Below are 24,119 nucleotides of genomic sequence, written 5' to 3'. Positions count from 1 at the left end.
TTACACATAAATGTTCATAGCAGTTTTATTTATAACAGCCCAAAACTGGCCACTACCCAAATGTCTTTCAATGGATGAATGTTGAAACAAATTGTGATAAAATCTTATGATAGAATACTACCGAGCAACAAAAAGGAACAAATTATTAATATATGCAAAAATTGAAATGAACTTCAAGGGAATGATGCCGAGGGAAAAATTTTAAAAAGCCAATCTCCGAAGATGAAGTAATTCATGATGATATTTACATATTATTCTTAAAATAACAAAACTGTGGAGATGGAGAACAGATTAGAAGTTGCCAAGGGTTAGACATGGGGGTAGAAAGTACAGCGGGGGATCTTTGTGAGGTTTTTGTGGTCCCAGTACAAATAATACAGCAATCTTGGTTTTAACCCCGAAAGATGTTTAAAAGCAATTCCTAATAAGAGGTGTCCAGATATTTAGCAATGGCAGCAGATTAGAGGTATAGCTACCCAACATGACAGCTTCAAAACAGATGGTAATAATTCAATGCATATGTTCATTTTTAAAAGGCCAATCACAACACTTAAATGGTATATATCTTAACGATATTATTCTAAGGATCCAGCTATACCAGATGGACTAGCAGGATTTTCTGTACATTCAATCTTATTTTAGACAGTAAATCTTATAATAAGACAGTTAAAAAAAGAAAAAGAAAAAAAAAACAAACCAACTACAGTTGGATAGTCTCATAGGAAGATGAGGTGAAAATATGTAGCAGCGGTTCAAAAGCTTAAGCAGTGGCACCTAAATTTGGCTGCACATTAGAATCATCTGAAGCACTTTTTAAAAACCCTCACACCAACAGTTGGTCATCCTAAACCAATAAAATCATTTTAAATCTCCTCAGACGATGCCATTGTCTAGCCAGAAGTGAGAACCAGCGGACTAAGCAGAAGGGGATGTTTCTACAAAGATTTCTTAACAATAAGTTCTTTCACCCAATCAGATTTACCTTCCTGCAAAGGGGTAAAGAAGGCTAGATGTTGTCCATACTTGCTTAGCTTTAATTAGCACTTGTGACTTGCCCAAAACCTAGATCATGTTTCCCCTAAATTTCATGTGATTTCCTAAGTTCTTCAAATCCAGGGCTAAGGGGTTTGCCAGGATGAGATTTTAAGCGCTCACACAGGGGAAGTCCCTGGCAAACCAGGACAGAGGTCACTCTACATTGAAATGTAAAGCATCCTAAATAACCCTGCCACTGCCCCCAGATACTTGTCTGTGCCAACCAGTGGAGAAAAGGCATTCTCCATTACTACCACGGCAAATGCTGCTCTACTTGCCTTGGCTACTCCCTATCTTTTCCAGGCGTCTCTCCCCTTCACCTGCTGGTGGACGCTTTGGCAGCTGACAATGCAGATATTTTCAAACTTTAAGGTGAATAAAAATCATCTGGGGCCTCCCTGGTGGCGCAGTGGTTGGGAGTCCGCCTGCCGATGCAGGGGATACGGGTTCGTGCCCCGGTCTGGGAGGATCCCATATGCCGCGGAGCGGCTGGGCCTGCGCGTCCGGAGCCTGTGCTCCGCAGCGGGAGAGGACACAACGGTGAGAGGCCCGCGTACTGCAAAAAAAAAAAAGAAAAAAAAATCATCTGGAGGGCCAGTTATAACAGAGATCACTGAGCCCCACTAGAGTTGCTCATTCCATAGGGCTGGGACAGGGCCCTAAAACTTGAATATCTGACACATTATCAGGGGACGCTGGTAAAGCTGCTCAGGTTGTTACCGAATGCACGTTCGTGTGTCTGAAGCACAGTGAGGCCAAACAAACCGAAAGGTTGGAGTCTGGGGCAGAGAAAGGTTTATTGCAGGATTGAGCAAGGAGAGGGGTGGCCCGTGTTCCAAAAACCCTGAAATCTCCAAAGGATTTCAGCAAAGCATTTTTAAAGGCCACGTGAGGGAGGGACGTCCCAGGGAATGTGATCAGCTCGTGCACAATCATCTGACTGGCTGATGTTGAGGCCACAGGGCAGGTAACATTATCCATCCTTAGGTGCCAGAAGGTCTGGGGGCTGTGTGCTCATGATCATCGAAGAGTTAACTTCTTCCATTGGGTGGTGGTTTTTAGCATCTGAAAACTCAAGAAATATGCCTGAGATACTATTATCTGAGGACTTCAGAGAGGAACTACAGCAGAGGCTATGGAGGATGGGTCTGTCCTAGGAAGGCCCCATAGGGTACTGCTTGGTTACAAGGTGACCATACTTTGAGAACCACTGCTCTAGTGGCTTGGAATGTTAGAGTAATGGAAGAAGCCCTTCCCAGATCTAGATTCTAGTATCACCAGCTATTTTGGTGGGGGGAAGGGTAAGTTTTGTCCTTGCTTGGACTTCTTGTTCATTTATATCAAAGCCTATTTGAGGCAGTGCACTCGGCAGTCCTGCAGATCTGTCTTTGGCTTCAACAGTGTTTGGAATGAACAGACCCAGGGACGCTCCTTGCTCCAGCCCCCGACCACACTCCAACATTTCTTCCTGTCGCAACCTTTGGAATCAGCCACTCAGCTATCCTCAGCCTCCAGGACAGGCCAACACCGTTTTTGGAGCTTAGCTCCTTATCACTGATCAACCACGAGTTCCCAGGTTCGTCAGAATTATTCCATCGAGGTGGAGGCCGCCATCCACCGCCTGTTCAACATGCATCTGTGGACACTTACCTCTCTCTAAGCTTCTATTTCCACAGCAACAGTGGGACTCTGGACAATGGGGGCCACATTTTTCGCCAACTGGCTGAAGAGAAGTGTGAGGGCGCCCAGCGACTCTTGAAAATGCAAAACAAGTGCTGCGGCCGCGCCCTCTTCCAGGATGCGTGGAAGCCTTCTCAAGATGAGTGGGGTAAAACCCAGGACACTGTGCAAGCCGCCATTCTTAGGGAGAAGAACCTGAACCAGGCACTATCGGATCTGCGCGCCCTGGGTCCTGCCCACGCAGACTCTCACCTCTGTGACTTCCTGGAGAGCCGCTTCCTGGAGGAGCAGCTGAAACTCATCAAGAAGATGGGCAACCACCTGACCAACCTCCGCAGGCTGGCTGGTCTGCAGGCTGTGCTGGGCGAGTATCTTTTCGTGGAGAGCCACTTCCTGGAGGAGCAGCTGAAACTCATCAAGAAGATGGGCAACCACCTGACCAACCTCCGCAGGCTGGCTGGTCCGCAGGCTGTGCTGGGCGAGTATCTTTTCGAAAGGCTCACGCTCGAGCACAAACAGGAGTCTCTGAAGTCCAGCGGCCTCTGAGGAGCCCCTCTGGCGTCAGAGCTTCTGCCCGAAGCCCAGCTCTGCAGCCACTAGGCAGCTTTGTAACCGCCCTGGAGCACTCTCCCAAGCCTTGGACCAAATGGAAACAATAACGCTTTTTGCAGAAGGAAAAAAAAAGCCTATTTGAAACACAAACAGAATAAAGAGAAAAAAAGAAATATATATATATATATTCATGTTCTTTTAACATATGAATTGCCCCACTTTATCTGTGTGAAATACGTTTGTTCCCGTTATTGGGCTGGTTCTCAAGCTTTGCTGCTCGTATGAATTACCTAAAGAGCTCTTTTTTTTTTTTAGTATTAAATATTTTTTTAATTAGTTTCTGCTTTATAACAAACTGAATCAGTTATACATATACATCTGTTCCCATATCCCTTTCCCTAAAGAGCTTTTAAGAGAAACTTTGGTGTCTGGGTCCCAGCCCCAGAGATTTTGATTCAGTAGGTCTAGGGAGGAGCCTGGGCACGGGGAGGTCTCAGAGTTCCCCAGGTGATTCTAATATGCAGCAACTTTGTGAACCACCTCTTGGCTTCAATCCAGCTAGTGATCAGATATTAAATCTAAGACACATGGGCTAGTGCGTGAGCTCTGCTGCTAGGCGTGTTCCATTTTCTTCCTCCTGGAAGATTCGTGCCAGGGAAAATGATTGATAGTTGTGTTACTTCTCTGAAATGGATAGAAATTTCCAATTAGCGTGAACAGGGGAGGGTGAATGGGTGAATGCAATAAGGTGTATCATTTATGTATTTCCCTATGTGTATGGCTAGAAGCTTTTGCAACTGACGTCTGCCCTACTTTTCATGCGAATGGTAGTGCTTGTCCTCCTAAGGCAGCTGTAAACTTTATAAGCCCATAGGTAGACAGCATCACAAAATATTTACCCCTCCCCACTGGCCCACTCTCAAGCTTCACTCCCCTTCCCCAATACACAAATGTACATCAGTGTGCTTGAGACCAACATCAACATACTGACCGTCAATTCTTCTACTTTGCAGCTTCCCTCTTATCAGGAGGTGTCAGCATTTAGTGCCCAGAGGAGGCATTTCCAGTCATCTCAGCTTAGAGGTCAAATATCCAAATATCCAAAGTAAAAAAGGTTAAAGAAAAGAAGAAGAAGAAGAAAGCAAGGAAGAAAAGAAGGAAACAATTTTCTTATCTCATAGTAATAAGGCAGTTTTCCTTAAAAAAAAATAAAGACTTAAGCCTTAAATTCTCTTTCCTAATCAAAATGTGCTTTTCCGTCTTTAGACTATTCCTCTTATATCCTGTATTATTCATGATGTTTAATTCTTGAAATAGCACATGGCTGAAAACAGAAGCTAACCTCTTGTCCACTATGAATTAAATCTTCTTTTCCTAGGACCCGTCTACAATGTACAGTTTGGGGTTTGCCAACATAATTATTTTCTCTGAAATAAGGTACAGCATTTTGCCTTTTCAATATATAGTTATACAATACATTGTTAACACAACATAGTTAATATAGTCAATACAACTATAACACACATGATATGATGCCACTTTGGTGATTTTCTTCATCCATGTAATTCTGAAATTTGACAGTATAGTTTTCATATTCTAATGAGCTGAGTATTACCTTTGCAAGGATAGAAAAATAAAATAAATTCATAATATTCTTGTGTGGTTTGCCCCTGGGGTGGATTACCATAATGGGGGCATATTTGAGCCTTTCTCCAAGTCATTAAAAAACCTCCAGCGAGTAGCCCCTTGTCCTCTCCAGGAAACTGCGGGAAGGTATCTTTAATCACAATAATCCTGGGGGGAGAAATCTCGGAAATAAGACATCTGCTTCTGTGCCTTGTTGTTTTGCAGAATAGCAATGATTGCTTTAGCAGCTTCTATTGCCATATGTGTATAGTAAGTAAATGAACATAAAATTGAATGAACGCATAAAAGAAGGATAAACCCACCCAGTTTAACAAATCCACTCTCTCACCTGCTGTGCCCTGAAACGTGAAAGAAAGAATCACGGGATCATAAGGATTCATAAAGTAACAGTCTCTGTTAACAATATTGACAGGAGGTATAAGGATGATTTGTCTGATGTGGGACCAACAGCTTAACTGCTTAATTCTTTTTTTTAAGGGCAAATCATTCATTTATTGTTTAAAGATTGCAAGACAACATCGGAATTTTTGTAGCACAATTTAAATGTTTTACTTTTTTGATAAAGCAGAGTATAATAGAAAAACAATTAGTTTCCAGTAATATCTATATTTCTATTCAGAATTAAGTCTTCCACAGACATGTAACCTGGAAACAAAAGCCTGTTCCAATAAGCAAAGCTTCAACAGAGCGGCTACTTTTCGGGCCAGGGAAAGGTTCATCCCTATAGGATGATGATGTGCTGTGTAAAATGGCTGCAAGGTCACAGCCTTGAGGGCGTTGGAAGTCTGTTATCCTATTCCACATTAAGTAGTTTGGTGAACTTCAAACGACCGTTCGTCTGCAACCAAGCTGCCAACCTTTAACTGATATTTCAAACAGGTAAAAAATAAATGAAAAGAAATCCTTACACTGATGTTCCTCGATTTACACTGTTAAATGGTTCATTAACATGTAATTCTGGCTAAGAATTACATTTGAGACTCCTTGCTCAGATTTTGGTTAACAGTACTAATCTTTAGAAATTCAAGTTCTGGGGCTTCCCTGGTGGCGCAGTGGTTAAGAATCTGCCTGCCAATGCAGGGGACACGGGTTCGAGCCCTGGTCTGGGAAGATCCCACATGCCGCGGAGCAACTAAGCCCGTGCGCCACAACTACTGAGCCTGCGCATCTGGAGCATGCGCTCCGCAACAGGAGAGGCCGCGACAGTGAGAGGCCTGCGCACCGCGATGAAGAGTGGCCCCCGCTCGCCGCAACTAGAGAAAGCCCTCGCACAGAAACGAAGACCCAACACAGCCATAAATAAATAAATAAATAAATAATAAATTTATTAAAAAAAAAAAAATTCAAGTTCTTATTAATCAATAATTTGTCAGCTAGGATACATTCAGGCATCAGCTGCAACTACAGAATAGGTGAACTGCCTCAGCGCTTTGGAAAGACATAATCTACAACACTACTAGCAGACAAAATATCTGTTACTAGACAGCATATGTGCAGTACAGCAAGACAAAAACATATATTCATATGTGCCGCGGACCAGCCGGAGAAAGAGGATTTCACCGCCCAGGGTCAGAAGGGACGGGGTAAGGAACTGAAGTAGCACCGACGAATGGGGTCAGAAGGACCAAGACAACTGATGGTTGCAAGGCAAGTTTTATTATGCTACGGTTGCAGATTATATAGACTAGAAATGGAAGGTTGCCAGATGGTGGTTTACATTATCTATAGACTGTCTTGGCTCAAGGTTAACTTCCCTGGGAGAAAACCCATAAGCCCAGAATCATCCAAAATAACCTGCATGTGCAAGGGGGAGACAGCTTTGCTTGTCTCATTTTACATTCTTTCTGATTTCTGGGCCCTGGTGATTTATCTCCCATGGAATGGAACAAGGAAGGGAACAAGTAGGGACAGTCCCTTCGAGCAGCGGCGGCATGCCTGGCATGTCCATAGCCTGATCTCAAGGCTGACTGTTTCCCTCAGTTCCCCCTTTTTTATTTTTTAATTTTTGCTGCAAAATAATTCCATGAAGCGTAGTGCCGAGAGTAGTATATTGTTGCATGAGGATACGAAACAGACATGAGAAGATTATTATCAAAAATAGGCAAATTATGGCCAGGGTAATAAATCCTGACAACCCTCCAGTAATCCACGACTGAGGGTTTAACCACTTTAAATGGTCCAGTAAAGTTTTAATTACATCTTCTTGCCAAATATCATCAAGATGTGCATTTTGCATATCCTGAATTTCAGCATTTAATTTCTTAAGGTCAAGACTAATATTATTATCTGACCAAACACTCAGCAGATGCATTTTTACTTTTTCCCATTCCCAAATACAGTCATTGTACTTGTAAGGAGTAACACAAATCCATGTATACTTTTCATGACAAGCTAAACGCATCCTCAATTTTAATGCTGCCATCTGATCTCCAATCCCCCAAATTGTGTTTTTAAATTCATCTAACTTGTTATTCATCTGTAAATCTATGTGACTTTGTAAAGATAAAGCAAGACTGGTATTTTGAGATAATTGATTAGCAAAGTGAGCATGATTAATACTCTGTGAAAGAGCAAGACAGGCAGTAGCCGCGGTAGCAGACAGAGCAGCCAAGGCAAGTAAACTTACTATTAGCCACCCAATAAAGCGTCTCCTTCTCTGCAAGGCTTTAGAGAGTTCCACCCATGCCTGTACTCCAGTATCTTCCTACCAAGGTTCTCTCAGATGTACAGGCACCATAACATATATGGGTTACTTTAGTATAAGCACAGATTGTGTTCCTGCAGAAGGGAACATACAACTGTAAAAATACAATGAACACAGCTAATATTATATCCTCCTTTGGAAGAATTACCAATGCTAATAGAACCAATCAAAAGTGTATATGGAGGAGCAACACAAGTTATAACAGGTGTATTGGAATAAGTTAGAGCTAGTTTCCATATACCCCAGTTCTTTTGAAATGCGATAAACCTATCTATGACGGGAATACAAGAGATAAGAATTTACCCCTTGGTATAATCTATAGTACACCATATTTGGTTATTATTCCAAGATGCATTGCAACATTCAAAATTGGATCCAGGAAAGTTAATGGTCATAAAAGGAGGAAATTGATTTTTTGATTTTCTCTTAAGAATAGTAACCATATGTCCAGCCATAAGTATCCCTTGTCCTCCAAGTAAACGCTTCATACACAAATAATTTCCTGAATCTTCACCTGTAACCTTGGCTATAGTAATAGTGGAATCCCTAAGTGGTGAGGCGTATGAGATTTGACCTCTAATATTAACAGGTTGCCCATTTTTTTTTTTTTTTTTTTTTTTTTCTTTTTGCGGTATGCGGGCCTCTCACTGTTGTGGCCTCTCCCGTTGCGGAGCACAGGCTCCGGACGCGCAGGCCCAGCGGCCATGGCTCACGGGCCCAGCCGCTCCGCGGCATATGGGATCCTCCCAGACCGGGGCACGAACCCGTATCCCCTGCATCGGCAGGCGGACTCTCAACCACTGCGCCACCAGGGAGGCCCAGGTTGCCCATTTTTATAGCAAATGATGGTATCCTTAAGATCCTCTCGTCGGCTGGTAGCCGGGCATGTAAGAGTAATGTTGGTTCCTGTAAAACGAAGGATGCCTGGAGAGCCTGACAAACTAATTGATTCATCCGTTCCCTCATAAACATCTGTATGCTCATAACTAATAGCCTTTACACATCCAGTTTCCAGATTCAATGGGCTAAGACAGACAGGATAGGTACTAAACCAGTTAGTATAATTTACAGACATATTGATTTGTTTTATATTCCCAATAAGAGGCCCATAAACAGTATCATTGTAAAATACAGGAAACTCTGCTTCAGACCAAGATATGGGTTTTAATAGTGGAGGATCAGGTACATAGGCCCAGTAAGTTGCTGCATTAACAGAGGGAACACATGAAATGGTTGCCAACATAGCCAAAAATAAAGTCACAGGTGTAACAGGATTATTCTGTTGTTTCACTAACTCTAGAGCTCGTGAAACCAATTGTTTAATTTGTCCCCAAGTTGGAACATCACTCCTTTGAGTCGTCCTGGCAAGTGGTCTCCTCTTCTTCTTCTTTTGCTGAATCAACACTGTCAAATTTTCGGGAGAGATGCAGAGCTTCTTCATCTTCTGAACTAGTTGTGAGCTGTGGCGAGCCATCTATTTGCTTGACTAAGCAAGCGCTCAGGAAGCCAGAGAGGTCCAGGAGCTGATCTGGGAAATATACACACGTGACCACGTCCCCAAATCAACACAGGATCAGGACCACGCCAAGTGCTGGTTAGCGGATCTTTCCCGAGGACCTCCAGAGACTGAAAGGCCAATCTTGGCTCAGCCACCAACCTTTCCCCTGTCAACAGTGAGAAAATTTAAAATAAACAGAGCATGATTTATAAGGTTATGTAGTGTTGTTCTATATAATTCCCCCATTTTTATTTTTTCAATAGTTAGCTTTAAAGATCTATTTGCACGTTGTATAATACCTTGTCCTTGAGGGTTACGTGGAATGCCTGTAATATTGGTAATTTGTAATGAATTACAAAATGTTGCAAAGCAACACTAGTGTAAGTGCGCCCATTGTCTGTTTTAATAATTTTGGGAAGGTTCATGAAAGCAAAACAGTGTAATAAGTGAGTGATGACATGTTTAGTAGCTTCTCGGGTCTGTGCTGTAGCACAGAGGAAACCAGAATAAGTATCAATAGTGACATGAACAAACTGTAATTTCCCAAAAGACGGGATATGAGTAACATCCATTTGCCATAAATGACTAGGTAATAATCCACAAGGATTAACACCATAATGTGGAACAGGAAGGTGAGGTAAGCACTGTGGGCATTGCTTAACAATTTGTCAGGGCACCTTCACGAGGAAGGGAAAATTGTTTGCGTAATGTAGCTGCCGACTGATGGTGTAAAGCATGCGATTGTTGTGCTGCTTGTGAAGCAGTTTGATCATAACTTACCATAATATGAGGGTGTCCAGGACATGGACCATGAGTATCAACAGTATGAAGATAATGAATGCAATACCTTAGCCATTCTTGACAGCATGACGAACGGAAAGGAGGAGGACGGTAAATTGGGATATGTCCTGCTTTAGGGAAAAGAGATTGAGGAGGAAGAGTAACTTTAACTTTATTTTTGGGAGGAAAATGCACAGGATAAAGATCACGTTTAGATCGAGTTAAAACATCTGCAGTCCCATTCATTTTAGACAATGGACCAGACAAGTTAGAATGAGCACGGATATGCAGAGCTGCAACAGGACCATCGTGGGAACGAATAAGCTGTTGAAGCAAACGAAAAGACGATGATAATTCAGGGTCATTAGTATATCCTCTGGTCGCAGTCTCCAGAAGAAATAATAAGCTAATAAGATATTTACTATCAGAAAACAAATTAAAAGATATAGAAGGCAAATGTTTAAAAGCCGTAATGACAGCATACAGTTCAACACGTTGAGCTGAAGTCAAGGAAGTTTGTTTAATGAGTTTTGTTCCGTCGTCAATGATTACAGTAGCCACTCCTGAAGAAGAACTGTCTGTAAAAACCAAAGGTACATGAGGAATAGGCTGTTGCCTAATTATAGAAGGAAAGATATAAGAGTTAAGTTTGCTGAATTGGATCAATTTATCAGCAGGCTAATGGCATTCCAAGGTACCTGAAAATCCTGCAAGAACAAGACCCCATTCATTACTATGTTGAAAAAGCCAATTTTGTTGACTAACTGAATAAGGGATAATAATTTGAGAAGGTTCTATACCTATAAGTTGTAAGCATCTAGTTCTACCTTGCATTATTAACTTAATAATAAGTTCATAATAAGGGTTAATAACTTTAGAGGATGGAGCTTTCATATGAATCCATTCAATAATTCCAACAGTTTGCCATAAGATGGCAGTAGGCACATGAGGTGTTGGACAAACAACTAAAGACATGGGCAGGTGAGTATGTATTCGAGTTAACTGTGCAGAGCGGATAGCTCTATTAACTATTTGGTAAGCTTGGAATCCTCTGGAGTCATAGAGCGTGAAGTAGAAGGATCTGAGTCACCTTTAAGAATATCAAGTAAAGGCTCTAACTGAGCAGTAGGAAGTTCTAAGGAAGGCCTTAGCCAATTAATATCTCCAAGTAATTTTTGAAAATCATTTCATGTTTTTAAATTATCAACTCGAATTTGCAGTTTTTGAGGCCTAATGGTAGAGTTATCAATATATTTTCCCAAATAGAAAAATGGAGATTGTCTTTGAATTTTTTCTGAGGCAATGACCAAGCCAAATGATTGTAAGGATTGTTGTAAAAATTGAGAAGCAGTCTCTAATCAAGAAATATTGTCAGTGGCTAAAAGTATATCATCCATATAATGTATGAGATATAACGTTGGAAACCTTTTTCTCACAGGAGTTAAGGCCTGAGCCACATATATTTGGCATAATGTAGGACTATTTGCCATGCCCTGAGGCAATACTTTCCATTGACATCTCCTCATGGGTTCCTTAAAATTTAAGGAAGGCAAGCTAAAAGCAAAATGTTTTCTATCTTCAGGAAACAAAGGAATAGTGAAAAAACAATCTTTAAATCTATAACTAAAAGATGATAACTGTGTGGTATGGCTGTTGGAGAGGGTAGGCCTAGTTGAAGAGCTCCCATTATTAGCATAGTTTTATTAACAGCTCTTAGACCCTGTAATAACCTCTATTTTCCAGACTTTTTCTTGATAATAAAAATAGGAGTATTCCAAGGACTATTGGAAATTTCTAAATGCCCGAATTGTTCCAGTACTAATTGTTCTGCAGCTTCTAATTTCTCCTTTGTGAGGGGCCATTGGTCCACCCATACAGGGTCATCACTCAGCCAAGTAATTAGACCAGCAGTGAGTGGAGGAGAATCCAAGGCCCCTAAGAAAAACCCAAACCTTGTCTATCACTTTTTATTTTCACATCAATAGGATAGACAGTTCCTTTTTGATTTGTTCCCAGCCCTTTTGTGGGAAGAAATCCTTGATCCAACACCATATTAGAGACGTGAGAATTTGGACTATAAAGTAATACTCCCATTTCTTTTCATATATCTTGGCCCAAGAGGTTTAAAGGCAGCCCAGGCAAAACATAAGGCTGGAAGTATCCTGAATGGCCCTCACTATCTTGCCATAATAATAACTGACTACTTTGCATAGGAGAACTCTGTCCTGTTCCTTGAAGTTCTGTAATAATAGGACTAACGGGCCAATGTTTAGGCCAGTGCATCTGCGTCATAACAGAGACATCAGCTCCAGTGTCTAAAAAACCTGAAAAAACCTTTCCATTCATGGTTCATTTCATTTCTGGACGTTCTTTCCCTATCTTCTGAATCCAGTAGGCAGCACTAGATGATCCAAAAGCCTTTGTTTCTCTCTTTTGATGTTGTAAAATTTGTCCATGAGGTACAAAGGGCAAAAGTAGCAACTGTGGAATTTTATCACCAGGAGAAATCGTTATTATATTTTTAATAGTTTGTGCCATGATTTTTATTTCTCCTTCGTACTCAGAGTCTATGAGTCCTGGCATAATAGTTAAACCTTTCATGGCGACACTACTTCTTCCCAGTAACAGTCCAATCAAACCCTTGGGTAAAGGTCCATAGATGCCCATAGAGAGGGCCTGAGGACCCATTGCAGGAGCTAATACATATCGAGCGGAGGTACTGAGGTCCAGTCCTGTGCTTCCTGCTGTTGCTCTGGAGAGCGAAGATATTGTATGTTTTTGTTTTTGGTTAATGTCTGATTGATAGTTTGAGGAGGATACGCAGACGTTGCCCCTATTATTTGTTGGGGCCGGGGAAGGCCCCGGGAGGAGTTTCGCAACAGTGGTGTCCCATCCCTGTGGGCCACTGAGCGACAATCTCGTGCCCAACGTTTTCCCCTGTTGCATTTAGGGCATAAACCAGGGATTTTCGGACCATCTGGAGGTTTTTGAGTAGGGAAGGAAGGAGCAGGGTTACAATGAAAAGATCCACATTCTCCAGCAAAATGACCTGCCTTTCCGCATTGAAAACTAGTCTTTGTTCTTTTTTGATTGTTTTTAAACCCCACTTTAGTTAATGCTGCAGCCATAGCAGCACCCTGTATATAAGCAGGCCCAATGTCTGCACAAAGGCGAATATAATCCTCCAGTGTTCCCCGTTTTCTCCAAGGTCGAATCGCAGCCTGACCTGCATTATTAGCGTTTTCAAAAGCAAGTTGCTTAACTACAATTGTACCAGTGAGTCCATCCACAATGAGTCTCCCCACCGCCTGTAACAATCTATCTACAAAATCAGCATATGGTTCATCAGGTCCCTGTCTCATTTTTGAAAGATCCTCAGTTTTGTGTGTAGAAGGTAATTTCCTCCAGGCTTGTAATGCCAAATGATTTATTTGAGGATAAGCAACAAAGGTATAAGTTAGTTGATGTTGTAAAGAAATATATGGTCCTTCCCCAATCAGCATATGATAATCCACTGGAATATCATGGGTAGCATTCTTTTCTGCTTGTTCAGCAGCCCATTCATAAAAATCAAACTTCCATATTAAATAATCTCCACCATTTAAACAAGCTCGTGCAATAGACTTCCAATCAGCGGGGGAAAGAGCTTCTCCTGAAATAGTGTCAACCATAGCAGTAGTAAAAGGAGCAGTGGGCCCATATTGAGCACAAGCAGATTTTAAATCTTTCAAAACTTTAAAAGGAAGAGCCTGATGCTCCCTAATAGCCTGTTGAGGATGATTAGGATCAGGTCTTTCTATGACAGGACAACAGAAAATAGGATCTTCTCCTCGTTTTATTGCTGCTTATACAGCACGTTGCAAGAGACTGAGCATTTTTACAGATGTAGATTTTTGAGGAAGACAGTCCTTACTAATTTGCAGCTTTTTCACTGACTTATCTGTCATAGCCATTAGAAAATCATCCTCAGGATGATTCTCTCTTTTATGTTTTTTTTTCTCTCTCTTTTATGTTTAATAGCCTCATCGGTTAAGTCAAAATGTTCCTCTTCATCTGAAATATTTAAATTAATTAGCTCTTTCGGTTTAGGAAGTGGCGACACAGTAGCTGATAATACAGTCTTGTCTTCTGTCAGAGGCTTATGTTTTTCTGACTTTACATTCAAATCAACACTATCATGAGAAGAACCTAAACATATTTTTATCAGATTCCACAAACTAAATGTAACAACAGCAGTATGAGTAGGCCCTCGAGACTCATAATAATTTTTTAAATCTTCTCCAACTTTCTGCCAGATTTCTGTCACAGAGCCGCCATCAGGAAACCAGGGAGATACATCATGGATATGCTGCAAAAATTCAGTCAACTGTGAGGTAGAAACTTTATTACCCCGAGCTATAAGCATCGAAAGTAAAACCTGAGCAAATAATTCACGCTCCTTTGAGCCCTTTTGCCCCATCTTATTTTACTTCTGACTGTTGCCTTATGCCTCTATTAGTTTCACTTTTACTCGTGGCCACACATATTTTGCATAAGGGTTCTCTTACCTGCACTTTCTTTTCCTTTTAATTGCCTTCATGCTTCAGGTCCCTGTTCGGGCACCACTTGCCATGGACCAGCCGGAGAAAGAGGATTTCACCACCCAGGGTCAGAAGGGACGGGGTAAGGAACTGAAGTAGCACCGACGAATGGGGTCAGAAGGACCAAGACAACTGATGGTTGCAAGGTAAGTTTTATTATGCTACAGGTGCAGATTATATAGACTAGAAAAGGGAAGGTTGCCAGACGGTGGTTTACATTATCTAATGACTGTCTCGGCTCAAGGTTAACTTCCCTGGGAGAAAACCCATAAGCCCAGAATCATCCAAAATAACCTGCATGTGCAGGGAGGAGACAGCTTTGCTTGTCTCATTTTACTTTCTTTCTGATTTCTGGGCCCTGGTGATTTATCTCCCATGGAATGGAACAAGGAGGGGAACAAGTAGGGACAGTCCCTTCGAGCAGCAGCGGCATGCCTGGCATGTCCGAAGGTGCTCTCAAGGCTGACTGCTTCCCACACATATGTTGGCTTGTTTAAGCCTCAAGCCCTCGATCCTTTGTTGAAATACAATAATTTCATTCCTATGGTTTTCAATACCAAAAACTCAACCTCCAGGAGGGTTAAAGTCTAATTTGTACTCCAAACCAAGTAGCAGTGCAGTTCGCTACTACTGAGGCTGAATCCATAAAGACTTCAAGACCACGACCAGAAGACAAGTTATTATATATAATACCCTAGAAGGCCTGAAACATAATTATCATATACATAGCTGGTCCTTCAGAACTTTTTACCTATAACATGTTTTTTGATGAAAGTTATTTAATGTACTGGAGATAACTGTGAATTACTGATCAAATATTTGAATACTTATACTTACCTGGAATTTCATTTCTGCTGAAAGAAAAAGGAAGAACAGGACTCACCTAAAAAAAAACAAACTTTAGAAATGAAAGTAAACATCTTATCACACACTATCACTTTTGGAAGCAGCATAGAGGGGCAGTCAACAGTAAAACACTGGTGAAATAGGACAAAACTCTAGGCCAAAAATCCATTATTATTATCATCCGTGACAGTACCACAACTGTGCCCTTCATAATTAATAAGCACTCCTAAGAGTCTTCATTTGGCACCAGATGATGTGTTTAAGAGAAACACTCTGGGAGGTTTTGAATCAGACTTGGTTTTTTGTTAGCCAAGTTACAGGAGAATTTTTAAAGTGGGGGGAAGGGAAGAAGGAAACGGACCAGAAAAAGGATTGAAGCCATCATCTACAAACCAACAAAGCACTGAGAGTTCCAAACGTTATGTCAGACACTAAAATGACTGATACAGGCTCAAATGGTTTATAAAACCTAGAAAAAGACTACACCAGCAAAGTCCCCATTTATCTGTAGAGTTCAGAAACTAAAACAAGGAATATTTCAGCTTAACACCTTATCTCAAGAGAATCATATACACTTCACATGAATAAAAATACCTGAAACCAAACATTTTTAAAAGCTCCAATACCCAAAATAGAAAGAAAAAAATTAATTCAGAAGACTCAATCCATCCATGATAATCACAAAATGGCTGGGCAATCTCTATCTCCCTTCCACACTAACCATCCAACCCCTGGAAGACCAAGGGAGATCAGACCTTCCAGACTTACCTTCCAGACCTTCCAGACACCTGGCTGCAGCAAAATTCGATGGAATCTCCTTGTGGAACAGCAGTTTCCCATCTCTTGTGTCTCTCCCTGTCATGATCATGCAGGAAGCAAGTCTGGCTGTGCTATTTCTTATCATTGTGTGTCACCCATCTGCAACATGATATTGAAAAAGTAGTTCCCCTTCCCCCAGAAGGTTGAGGCTCAGCTACAGGGGTAATTCTCCTGGGCACACAGTCATTATTTAGGCCGACTCAGTGACTTCAACAGGCTTAATCATGTCATCAGGTTTGTTGCCAGCTGCATAATGCTCCCACATCTGTAGATAGAGCCGCTCTAGTTCCATCGTGTATTGTCTGGTGTTGAACAGAGGGCTAGATGTTCTCTGCTTCCAGACTTTGCCACGAATTTTCTTCAGGTATTCTACATCAGTTCCCAGTTTCACAGCTATCTCTTCATATTCTTGTCTATTTTTAGCAATCAGCTCAAGACAGCCTAAACAAGTGAGCTGGGAAGCTGCAACTCGGGAAGCAAGAGTCTCTCCTGGCAGAGTCACCATGGGGGTCCCTGCCCAAAGGACGTCCATCCCTGTGGTGTGTCCATTACAGAGTGGAGTGTCCAAGCAGACATCAGCCAGCTGGCCTCTCCGAACATGTTCCTCTTTAGGAGCAACAGGGGAAAAAATGATACGGTTCGGGGGAAGGCCCATATTTTGTGCGTACTGTTGAATATTAGCTTCTCCTGCTGCTGGAAAACGCAACAGCCACAGTACACTATTGGGAACACGCTTCAGAATATTTGCCCACATCTGCAAAGTAGATGGGTCAAGTTTGTATAACTGATTAAAGTTACAGTACACAATGGCATCTTCTGGTAACCCGTACTGAGAACGTGTGGTTACAATAATGGTACGGGGAACCTCCTCTCCAGTGGCAGCCTTATTGTTGATCAGGGTAGTTGCCAGTCCATTGCTAATACTGAATCCATTAATTGTAATCTGAATTTGTCCTCTGTTAATCATTTCAATAACTGCTTCTGCAACAGTATTCATAGGAATGACAGGCATATTAAGAGTTGTATTACTGCTGTCTGCGTTGTCTTCTCCATCAGGACATTTCATCTTGACTATTTGCACATCTGATAGACTATCAAGAAATGCTTGGAGGTCGATGCCATTCAGCACAATCCGATTGTCATAAATGTGCCCATTGGACTTAAAATCGATGACGGCTTTTTTCTTCAGGTGAGGAAACATATTAGCATGATCACCAATAAAGAAAGTATGGGGCATATAAGCCAGTTTCTCAGAATACTGCTCAGCAACTTCAGCAGGTGAAGTTTCCTGATCAGTGATGATATAATCCATGAAAAGCGTGCCACTAGTCCCAGGGTACCCCAGCCACATTGCCTGAATAGGAGCTGGCCTGAGAGCAAAGAGTTCATTTCGAGCACCCCTGGTATAACCATTCAGATTTACGAGGATGTGTATACCATCTTGATGGATGCGATCAGCTGCTTTCCCATTGCATGGAATCTGAGAAAGATCAATGAAATGATTGGCTTCTGCCATCACCTTCGCTCGGAAGTTTGTGCCATCATGTGGGCTCAGGCCATAACAGAATATCTCAAATTTATCAGGATTGTGCATGCCTGGAATAGACTGCATAAGATGAGAAGTAGGATGATTCCCAAAGTCAGAACTCACGTATCCTACACGCAGTCGACCATCACTGAGCTTCAAGTCTTTTGGATGTTCATACGGTGGTTTATGAAGGACACTTATATTAGCCAAGCAGAGGTTCCCATGCCTCTCAGCAATAGCCTTCCTGAAGCCATGAGAAAGAGGATAGAGCATACTATGATGAGGCTGCACAGAAGGCAACCTATTCCTCTCCAACTGGTCAGCCACAATGCTGACCAACTTCTTCATTCGCTCATCATAGTCTGTCCAATCACAGACAACCTGCAGGCAATGAGCCAAATTACAATAAGCGTCAGGAAAGTCAGGTTGAAGCTTCAGAACAGTGCGATAAGAAGCAATTGCTTCTGGAATATTCCCTGAATCGTGGTGAATGGAAGCCAGATTGCTGTGGGCATCCGCAAATGCAGGGCTGATCTGAACGGCACGAGTATAACACTGCAAGGCTCCCTGAACATCCTGCATCTCCCGTAGGGTGTTTCCCATATTGCAGTAGGCATCAGCAAAGGTAGGACTGATTCGAATAGCCTCCTTATAATGCATCAGAGCTTCGTGCACTTTTCCCTGCTGCTTCAATACACTTGCTAAATTTGAATGGGCATCAGCAAAGTCTGGGCAGAGCTCTAATGCTTTACGATACAAGCGAACTGCCTCTTCACTGTTTCCCTGTTCTCCTTTGATATTGGCTAGGTTATTCAGAGAGTCTGCATGGGTGGGACACAGCCGGAGAGCTGTATGATAACAATCTTCTGCTTCAGCAACACTGCCCTTCTCTTTGAGAGCGTTTCCTAGGTTGCAGTAAGCATCAGGGAAATGTGGTTGCAATTCAATAGCTCGCCTGTAGGTGTCTATTGCCAGATCCATCAGGCCTTGCTCATAGTATACACAAGCCAGGTTGCCATGTACCACTGCATGATTTGGACTCAAGCTTAGGGCACAAAGGTAAGCTGCCACAGCTCTGTCAAAAATCCGTGCCTCATTGAAGACATTTCCTAAATTGATATAAGCATCCAGAAAATTGGGGTCAAGGGTGACAGCCTTTTCAAAGTGATGAATTGCAAGCCAAATCTCCCCTTGTGCATTGAAAACACAGCCAAGATTACTCCAAGCTACTGCAAAGTTCGGTTGCGTCTCAATTGCTTTCAAATAACATGCCTTGGCTTCTTCTAAGCCACCCAGGGCTTTGAGCAGGTTCCCCAGGTCACTGCGAACACAGTACAAATAAGGATTGTACTGAAGAGCAGAGACGTAAGCTTGTACTGCCCCTTCCATGTCGCCTGCTGCTACCAATGCGGCTGCCAGGTTAATATAACCATCGATGAAATCTGGTTTGAGACGCAATGCATGCCGGTAATGCTCAGTTGCTTCCTGCAACTGCCCTCTTTCCTTGTACACATTCCCCAAATTCGAATAGGCTTCTGCCAGAAGAGGGTTCTGTTTAATTGCCAGAGTACTAAAGTGGGCAGATCTGTCCAGCCTTCGACACTGGAAGTGTAGAGATGAAAGTAATAAAAGTACACCAGTATTGCCTGGCTCTTGTCTCCAGAGCTGCATGCAGTGTCTCTCAGCTGTCTCAAAATCTCCTGCCTGATATTCTCGATGTGCCAACTCAGCTAACCCTTGGAAGGAAAGCATACATTTCGTTGGTTCTGTGCTGTCGGCCACGTTGCCCACGGAAGACGCCATCTGGAGCTTCTGGAGAGAGTGAAAAAAGGGGGTAATTGAGTCCCGCTGCCGCCACTACTGGCAAGAATGTTTCTAGAGGTAGCAAACACGAGCGCAGCAGCCGTACTGCTGCTTAAGCGGCGGCAACGGTTACAGGCACCGAACCTTAGGAACTCTGGTTGGCCATCTACCTCTCATGCTCTTGAAATCTTAATTCTTAACCCTGCCCTCTTCCACCATTTTTCTGCTAATCAGGGAATAAAAATGACCTATCCATTTGCCTTACAAGAAATCAAAAGTCAGTAGTCCAAACACTTTTTAAAATATTGTTTTCTGTCCAGTTGGAAATGAGATACATGATTGACTTTTCTTCATCATTCATATAGTCAACGTGGAAAACATTAGGGCCATGAATTTCAATACAGTAAGATGAGAAAATTTTAAATTGGCCTTCCCAAACCACTAATAAGTAACCGATGTTGTATATGATGCTAAAATCTTAGAGACTGAGTTTGATATTTTAAAAGTTCTGAAAACATTAGCTAATTTCTCCTCATCAAATTTCTCATGACTCAAACCTGAGTGTTACTTTTTAAAAGATAAATTTATTTATTTTTATTTATTTATTTTTATTTTGGCTGCATTGGGTCTTCAGTGCTGCGTGCAGGCTTTCTCTAGTTGAGGTGAGCGGGGGCTACTCTTTGTTGTGGTGCCGGGGCTTCTCATCACAGTAGCTTCTGTTGTTGTTCCACAACTCTATGGGTTCCTTTTTAGGTCCTACGAAGAACCCTAGAAATTAGTTCATGTAATTATAGGTTTTTGCAAAATTGTCAAAAGTGAGATATTTTAACTTCCATCAGGTAAGACCAGCGTCTATTTCTTTGCCAATTTTCCTTCTATCATAGTCCGCTATGTTGGATCATATTGGATTGGTCACAGGCTTTTTTGAAACCTGGCTAAGGAGATGTTTTAAGTGAGGCTATTATGTGATTTTCAGACACCACCATATGTAATTGACTATATAATATCCCATTACAGGAATAACTTCCAGTACTCTTACTGACTACTCTACTGACTTAACTAGCACAAGACACAGAAATGTAAGGACAAAAACCACCTTACAATATAGCCATGTCTTGCACTTCACAGCTCTCAAAGCATGTGCATTTGAAGAAGAAAAAAAGAACTGAAAAGTATAAAACCAGAAGTTATTCTGTGGAAAATTATTTCAATCATCAGGCATGTGAAAGATAAGTCAAAGATTCAGTTTTCTTCAATGCTTAGTCAAAACGGACATTTCCTTCTGTCAAGAATATACTCCAGGGCTTCCCTGGTGGTGCAGTGGTTGAGAGTCTGCCTGCCGATGCAGGGGACACGGGTTCGTGCCCCGGTCCGGGAAGATCCCAAATGCCGTGTAGCGGCTAGGCCCGTGAGCCATGGCCACTGATCCTGCATGTCCGGAGACTGTGCCCCGCAACGGGGAGAGGCCACAACAGTGAGAGGCCAGCATACCGCAAACACAAAAAAACAAAAAAACAATAAACTCCAGGGGCTTCCCTGATGGCACAGTGGTTAGGAAGCCACCTGCCAATGCAGGGGACACGGGTTCGAGCCCTGGTCCGGGAAGATCCCACATGCCGCGGAGCAACTAAGACCATGTGCCACAACTATGGAGCCTGTGCTCTAGAGCCCGTGAGCCACAACTACTGAGCCTGCGAGCCACAACTACTGAAGCTTGCGTGCCTAGAGCCCGTGCTCTGCAACAAGAGAAGCCACTGCAATAAGAAGACTGCACACCGCAACAAAGAGTATCCCCCAGTCGCTGCAACTAGAGAAAGCCTGCGCACAGCAACGAAGACACAACACAGTCAAAAATAAATAAATAAATAAATAAATAAAAGAATATAGCCCATCAATAATGTGTGTAATGGAATGGTGTGAATGAGTATTTTATCAGAATTCCTGTAATGCACAATCCTATAGCAGTAGTGAAATCAGTAATGCATTTATAATAGTAAATAGTTATGAGGAAGTAATCCATAGAGGTTTTCTCAAAGTTAACAATGAAAATTAATGTGACATTATCAATAATAAATTGTGACGCTGAAATAAACTTTTCTAAACTATTAATAACTAAAAGCAAACTCTAATCAACCATTAAAAGAAATCTATGTCTATAAACTACAAAGTTTATTTCTGAAAATTTTATTTCTAAAACACATAAACTGTCATATGAGGAGGAAGTTAAAGAATATATAGCTACAAGAGTGGGGAAAAAGTTTTATAGAGACACATCTGGCAGTAGTGAATTTTCAAATGTCATTTTTCTAGATTTTGTGACACCTATAGTATTGATATTTGAAAGCATTTAAAAAATTGTAATTTGAAGATTTGCTACTTCCAGGTAGAGTAAAGCAAAACAACATTTCCACGGAGAAAAATTTTAAAAGCCAAATAAAATAGTCAGCATTCAATCAAAAAGTTCTAGACATACCAAGAGATAGAATCATTTGACTAAAATTCTAAGAAAGGAACAGATAATACAAAAATATTTATATAAGATATTGTGTATCTTTATCAGGAAAAGTCTTTATCAAGAAAAGACTTTAAAATCATCAGAATTAATATTATATTTTATTTATTTGTATATTTTATTTATATATTTATATAAAGGACTTAAAGATAAAGCCCTAGTTAAGGCAGTGACAAAAGCAGTAGCAGTGGGAGTGAAAAGAAATGGTTATATTCAAGGATATTTTGTCAGTAAAAGTCCAAGATCAAATGTCTGACTGCATACATGGGATGGATAGACGGAGTGGGAAAAATCAAAGTTAACTATAGAGGTTCTAGTGAAGATGGGGTTGCCATCACCCAACCCAAGGGGTTGCAATCATCCCCAAGGTCTAGGAGACTCAAAGGGAAGGTCATGGTCGAGGAAAAGTTAATTGCTGGGAAAATAAGACTCCCAGTCTCTCCATCTCCTTATACTAGTTTTTTTTTTAACATCTTTATTGGAGTATAATTGCTTTACAATGGTGTGTTAGTTTCTGCTTTATAACAAAGTAAATCAGTTATACATATACATATGTCCCAATATCTCTTCCCTCTTGGATCTCCCTCCCTCCCACCCTCCCTATCTCACCCCTCTAGGTGGTCACAAAGCACAGAGCTGATCTCCCTGTGCTATGCGGCTGCTTCCCACTAGTTATCTATTCCTTACACCAGTTTTGTTTTTCCACTCATATACTTAGCAGCATTTCATTCAAGGGGAAAGCCATTGATCTGACTGGTCAAATTAAACACCATAGTTCAAGGCACATTTACAGTGGTTAGTTCCTCCACAATTTAGAAAGTAACATTCACAATTTCCCTCTTCCTACACCGTGGAACACATTGGCCATTCCTCCAAAGTTTCCACTCCATAGAGTGGACCAGAGTTGACATTAGCCCAGAACTGAGAGCTTGGCATGAGATGGTGTCAACCCCTCCTAGAGCTCTGGCATAAGTTATGACCCAACCCAGCTCCACAGAGAGCTCTGCATGGAATCTTGTCTCAGCCATAATAATGTGATTCTGCTTTTCATTTGGTTTTCTTCTTTGCTTAACTTTCTCTGGCCACTCTGACAAACAAAATTTCAGGCATTCCTGGGCCACTCACTAACTTTATTCTGTCTAATGATATCCAGATTCCCAAGAAAATTACTAACAATAAAGGGGGAAATTTGGAACATGGTGAGTTTTAGGTGCCTGAAAATACAGGTAACTGAATCCAGTTAAGTAGCAAATTATTTGGGTATCAAATATGCCAGTAGAAGAGCAGACTAAGCTCAATTTAATGTACTCTTATTGGAGACACATGTAAATTCTGGGTCAATTTTGAAAAAGTTAAAAGCACATAGCTGAGATTAAAAGAAAGAAAGGAATACCTGCATGTTTCAGAAAGTAACAGAGAAATTAAATCCAGAGAAATAAGAGCAGACTGATGTGTATGGGTTCCGTTCCTTAGTATAGGCCTTATGTAAATAGGGGCTGGAGCTAGAAATCTAACATTACCTTGAGGCCAGGAATTTAGACTCAGGATGGAACAATATTGAGAAGTTAGTACAGATATCCTACAGAAATTTCATGAGGAACTGCTTAGTCCATTAAGAGGGCCAAGGGAGATGGTGAGGAAGACTGATATCTCTTGAAAACCTTCAGGTACAGAAAACATCAACACCTCTGAAAAGTAGGCCTGTCCTTCCCAGAGTTGTGATGGCCAGGTTGTCACTAACCTGTAAGGCCCTGTAGGAATCAGAAACTGCAAGGAGAGTAATTCAAAGAAAAACAGATGCAGGATGGGTGTGGCAATAAATCCTAGGACCCTATCAGAAACAAAATTAAAACCACTCTAGAGGGAAATTTTAACAAACCAGAGCAGAGAGTATCCTAACCAGAATAGAATAATAATTCTGAAGAAGTTACTCTAGTTATTTACGTAATATTCAATGCATTTCCATGGCCAGGCCCTTTTGAAGAATTCGAAAACATATACAAACAATTCATTTACATCTTATATATCCCACCATCCAGAGCAAAATTCACTTAAGAACTGTACTGGTGGAAATTGGGCGGCACTATGGAGAAAATAAAACGGTGTTTGCCATCAAAAAACATGAAGGTAAGAAA

General features: G+C 41.5%; 1 protein-coding gene across 1 annotated transcript; it reads right to left on the bottom strand.

Moving 5' to 3' along the window:
- Positions 1 to 16,302: 16,302 nt before the first annotated feature.
- Positions 16,303 to 19,517, bottom strand: LOC308610902 (UDP-N-acetylglucosamine--peptide N-acetylglucosaminyltransferase 110 kDa subunit-like). Its single transcript, XM_081259892.1, has one exon. It carries the CDS (start codon positions 19,470 to 19,472, stop codon positions 16,332 to 16,334), a length of 3,141 nt encoding a protein of 1,046 aa, XP_081116018.1. The 5' UTR covers positions 19,473 to 19,517; the 3' UTR covers positions 16,303 to 16,331.
- Between the last annotated feature and the right edge of the window lie 4,602 nt (positions 19,518 to 24,119).

The sequence above is a fragment of the Mesoplodon bidens genome (genome assembly GCF_964165515.1).
Source record: "Mesoplodon bidens genome assembly, contig: HAP1_SCAFFOLD_96, whole genome shotgun sequence".
Taxonomy (NCBI): domain Eukaryota; kingdom Metazoa; phylum Chordata; class Mammalia; order Artiodactyla; family Ziphiidae; genus Mesoplodon; species Mesoplodon bidens.
This window is presented reverse-complemented; position numbering and strand designations above follow the sequence as displayed.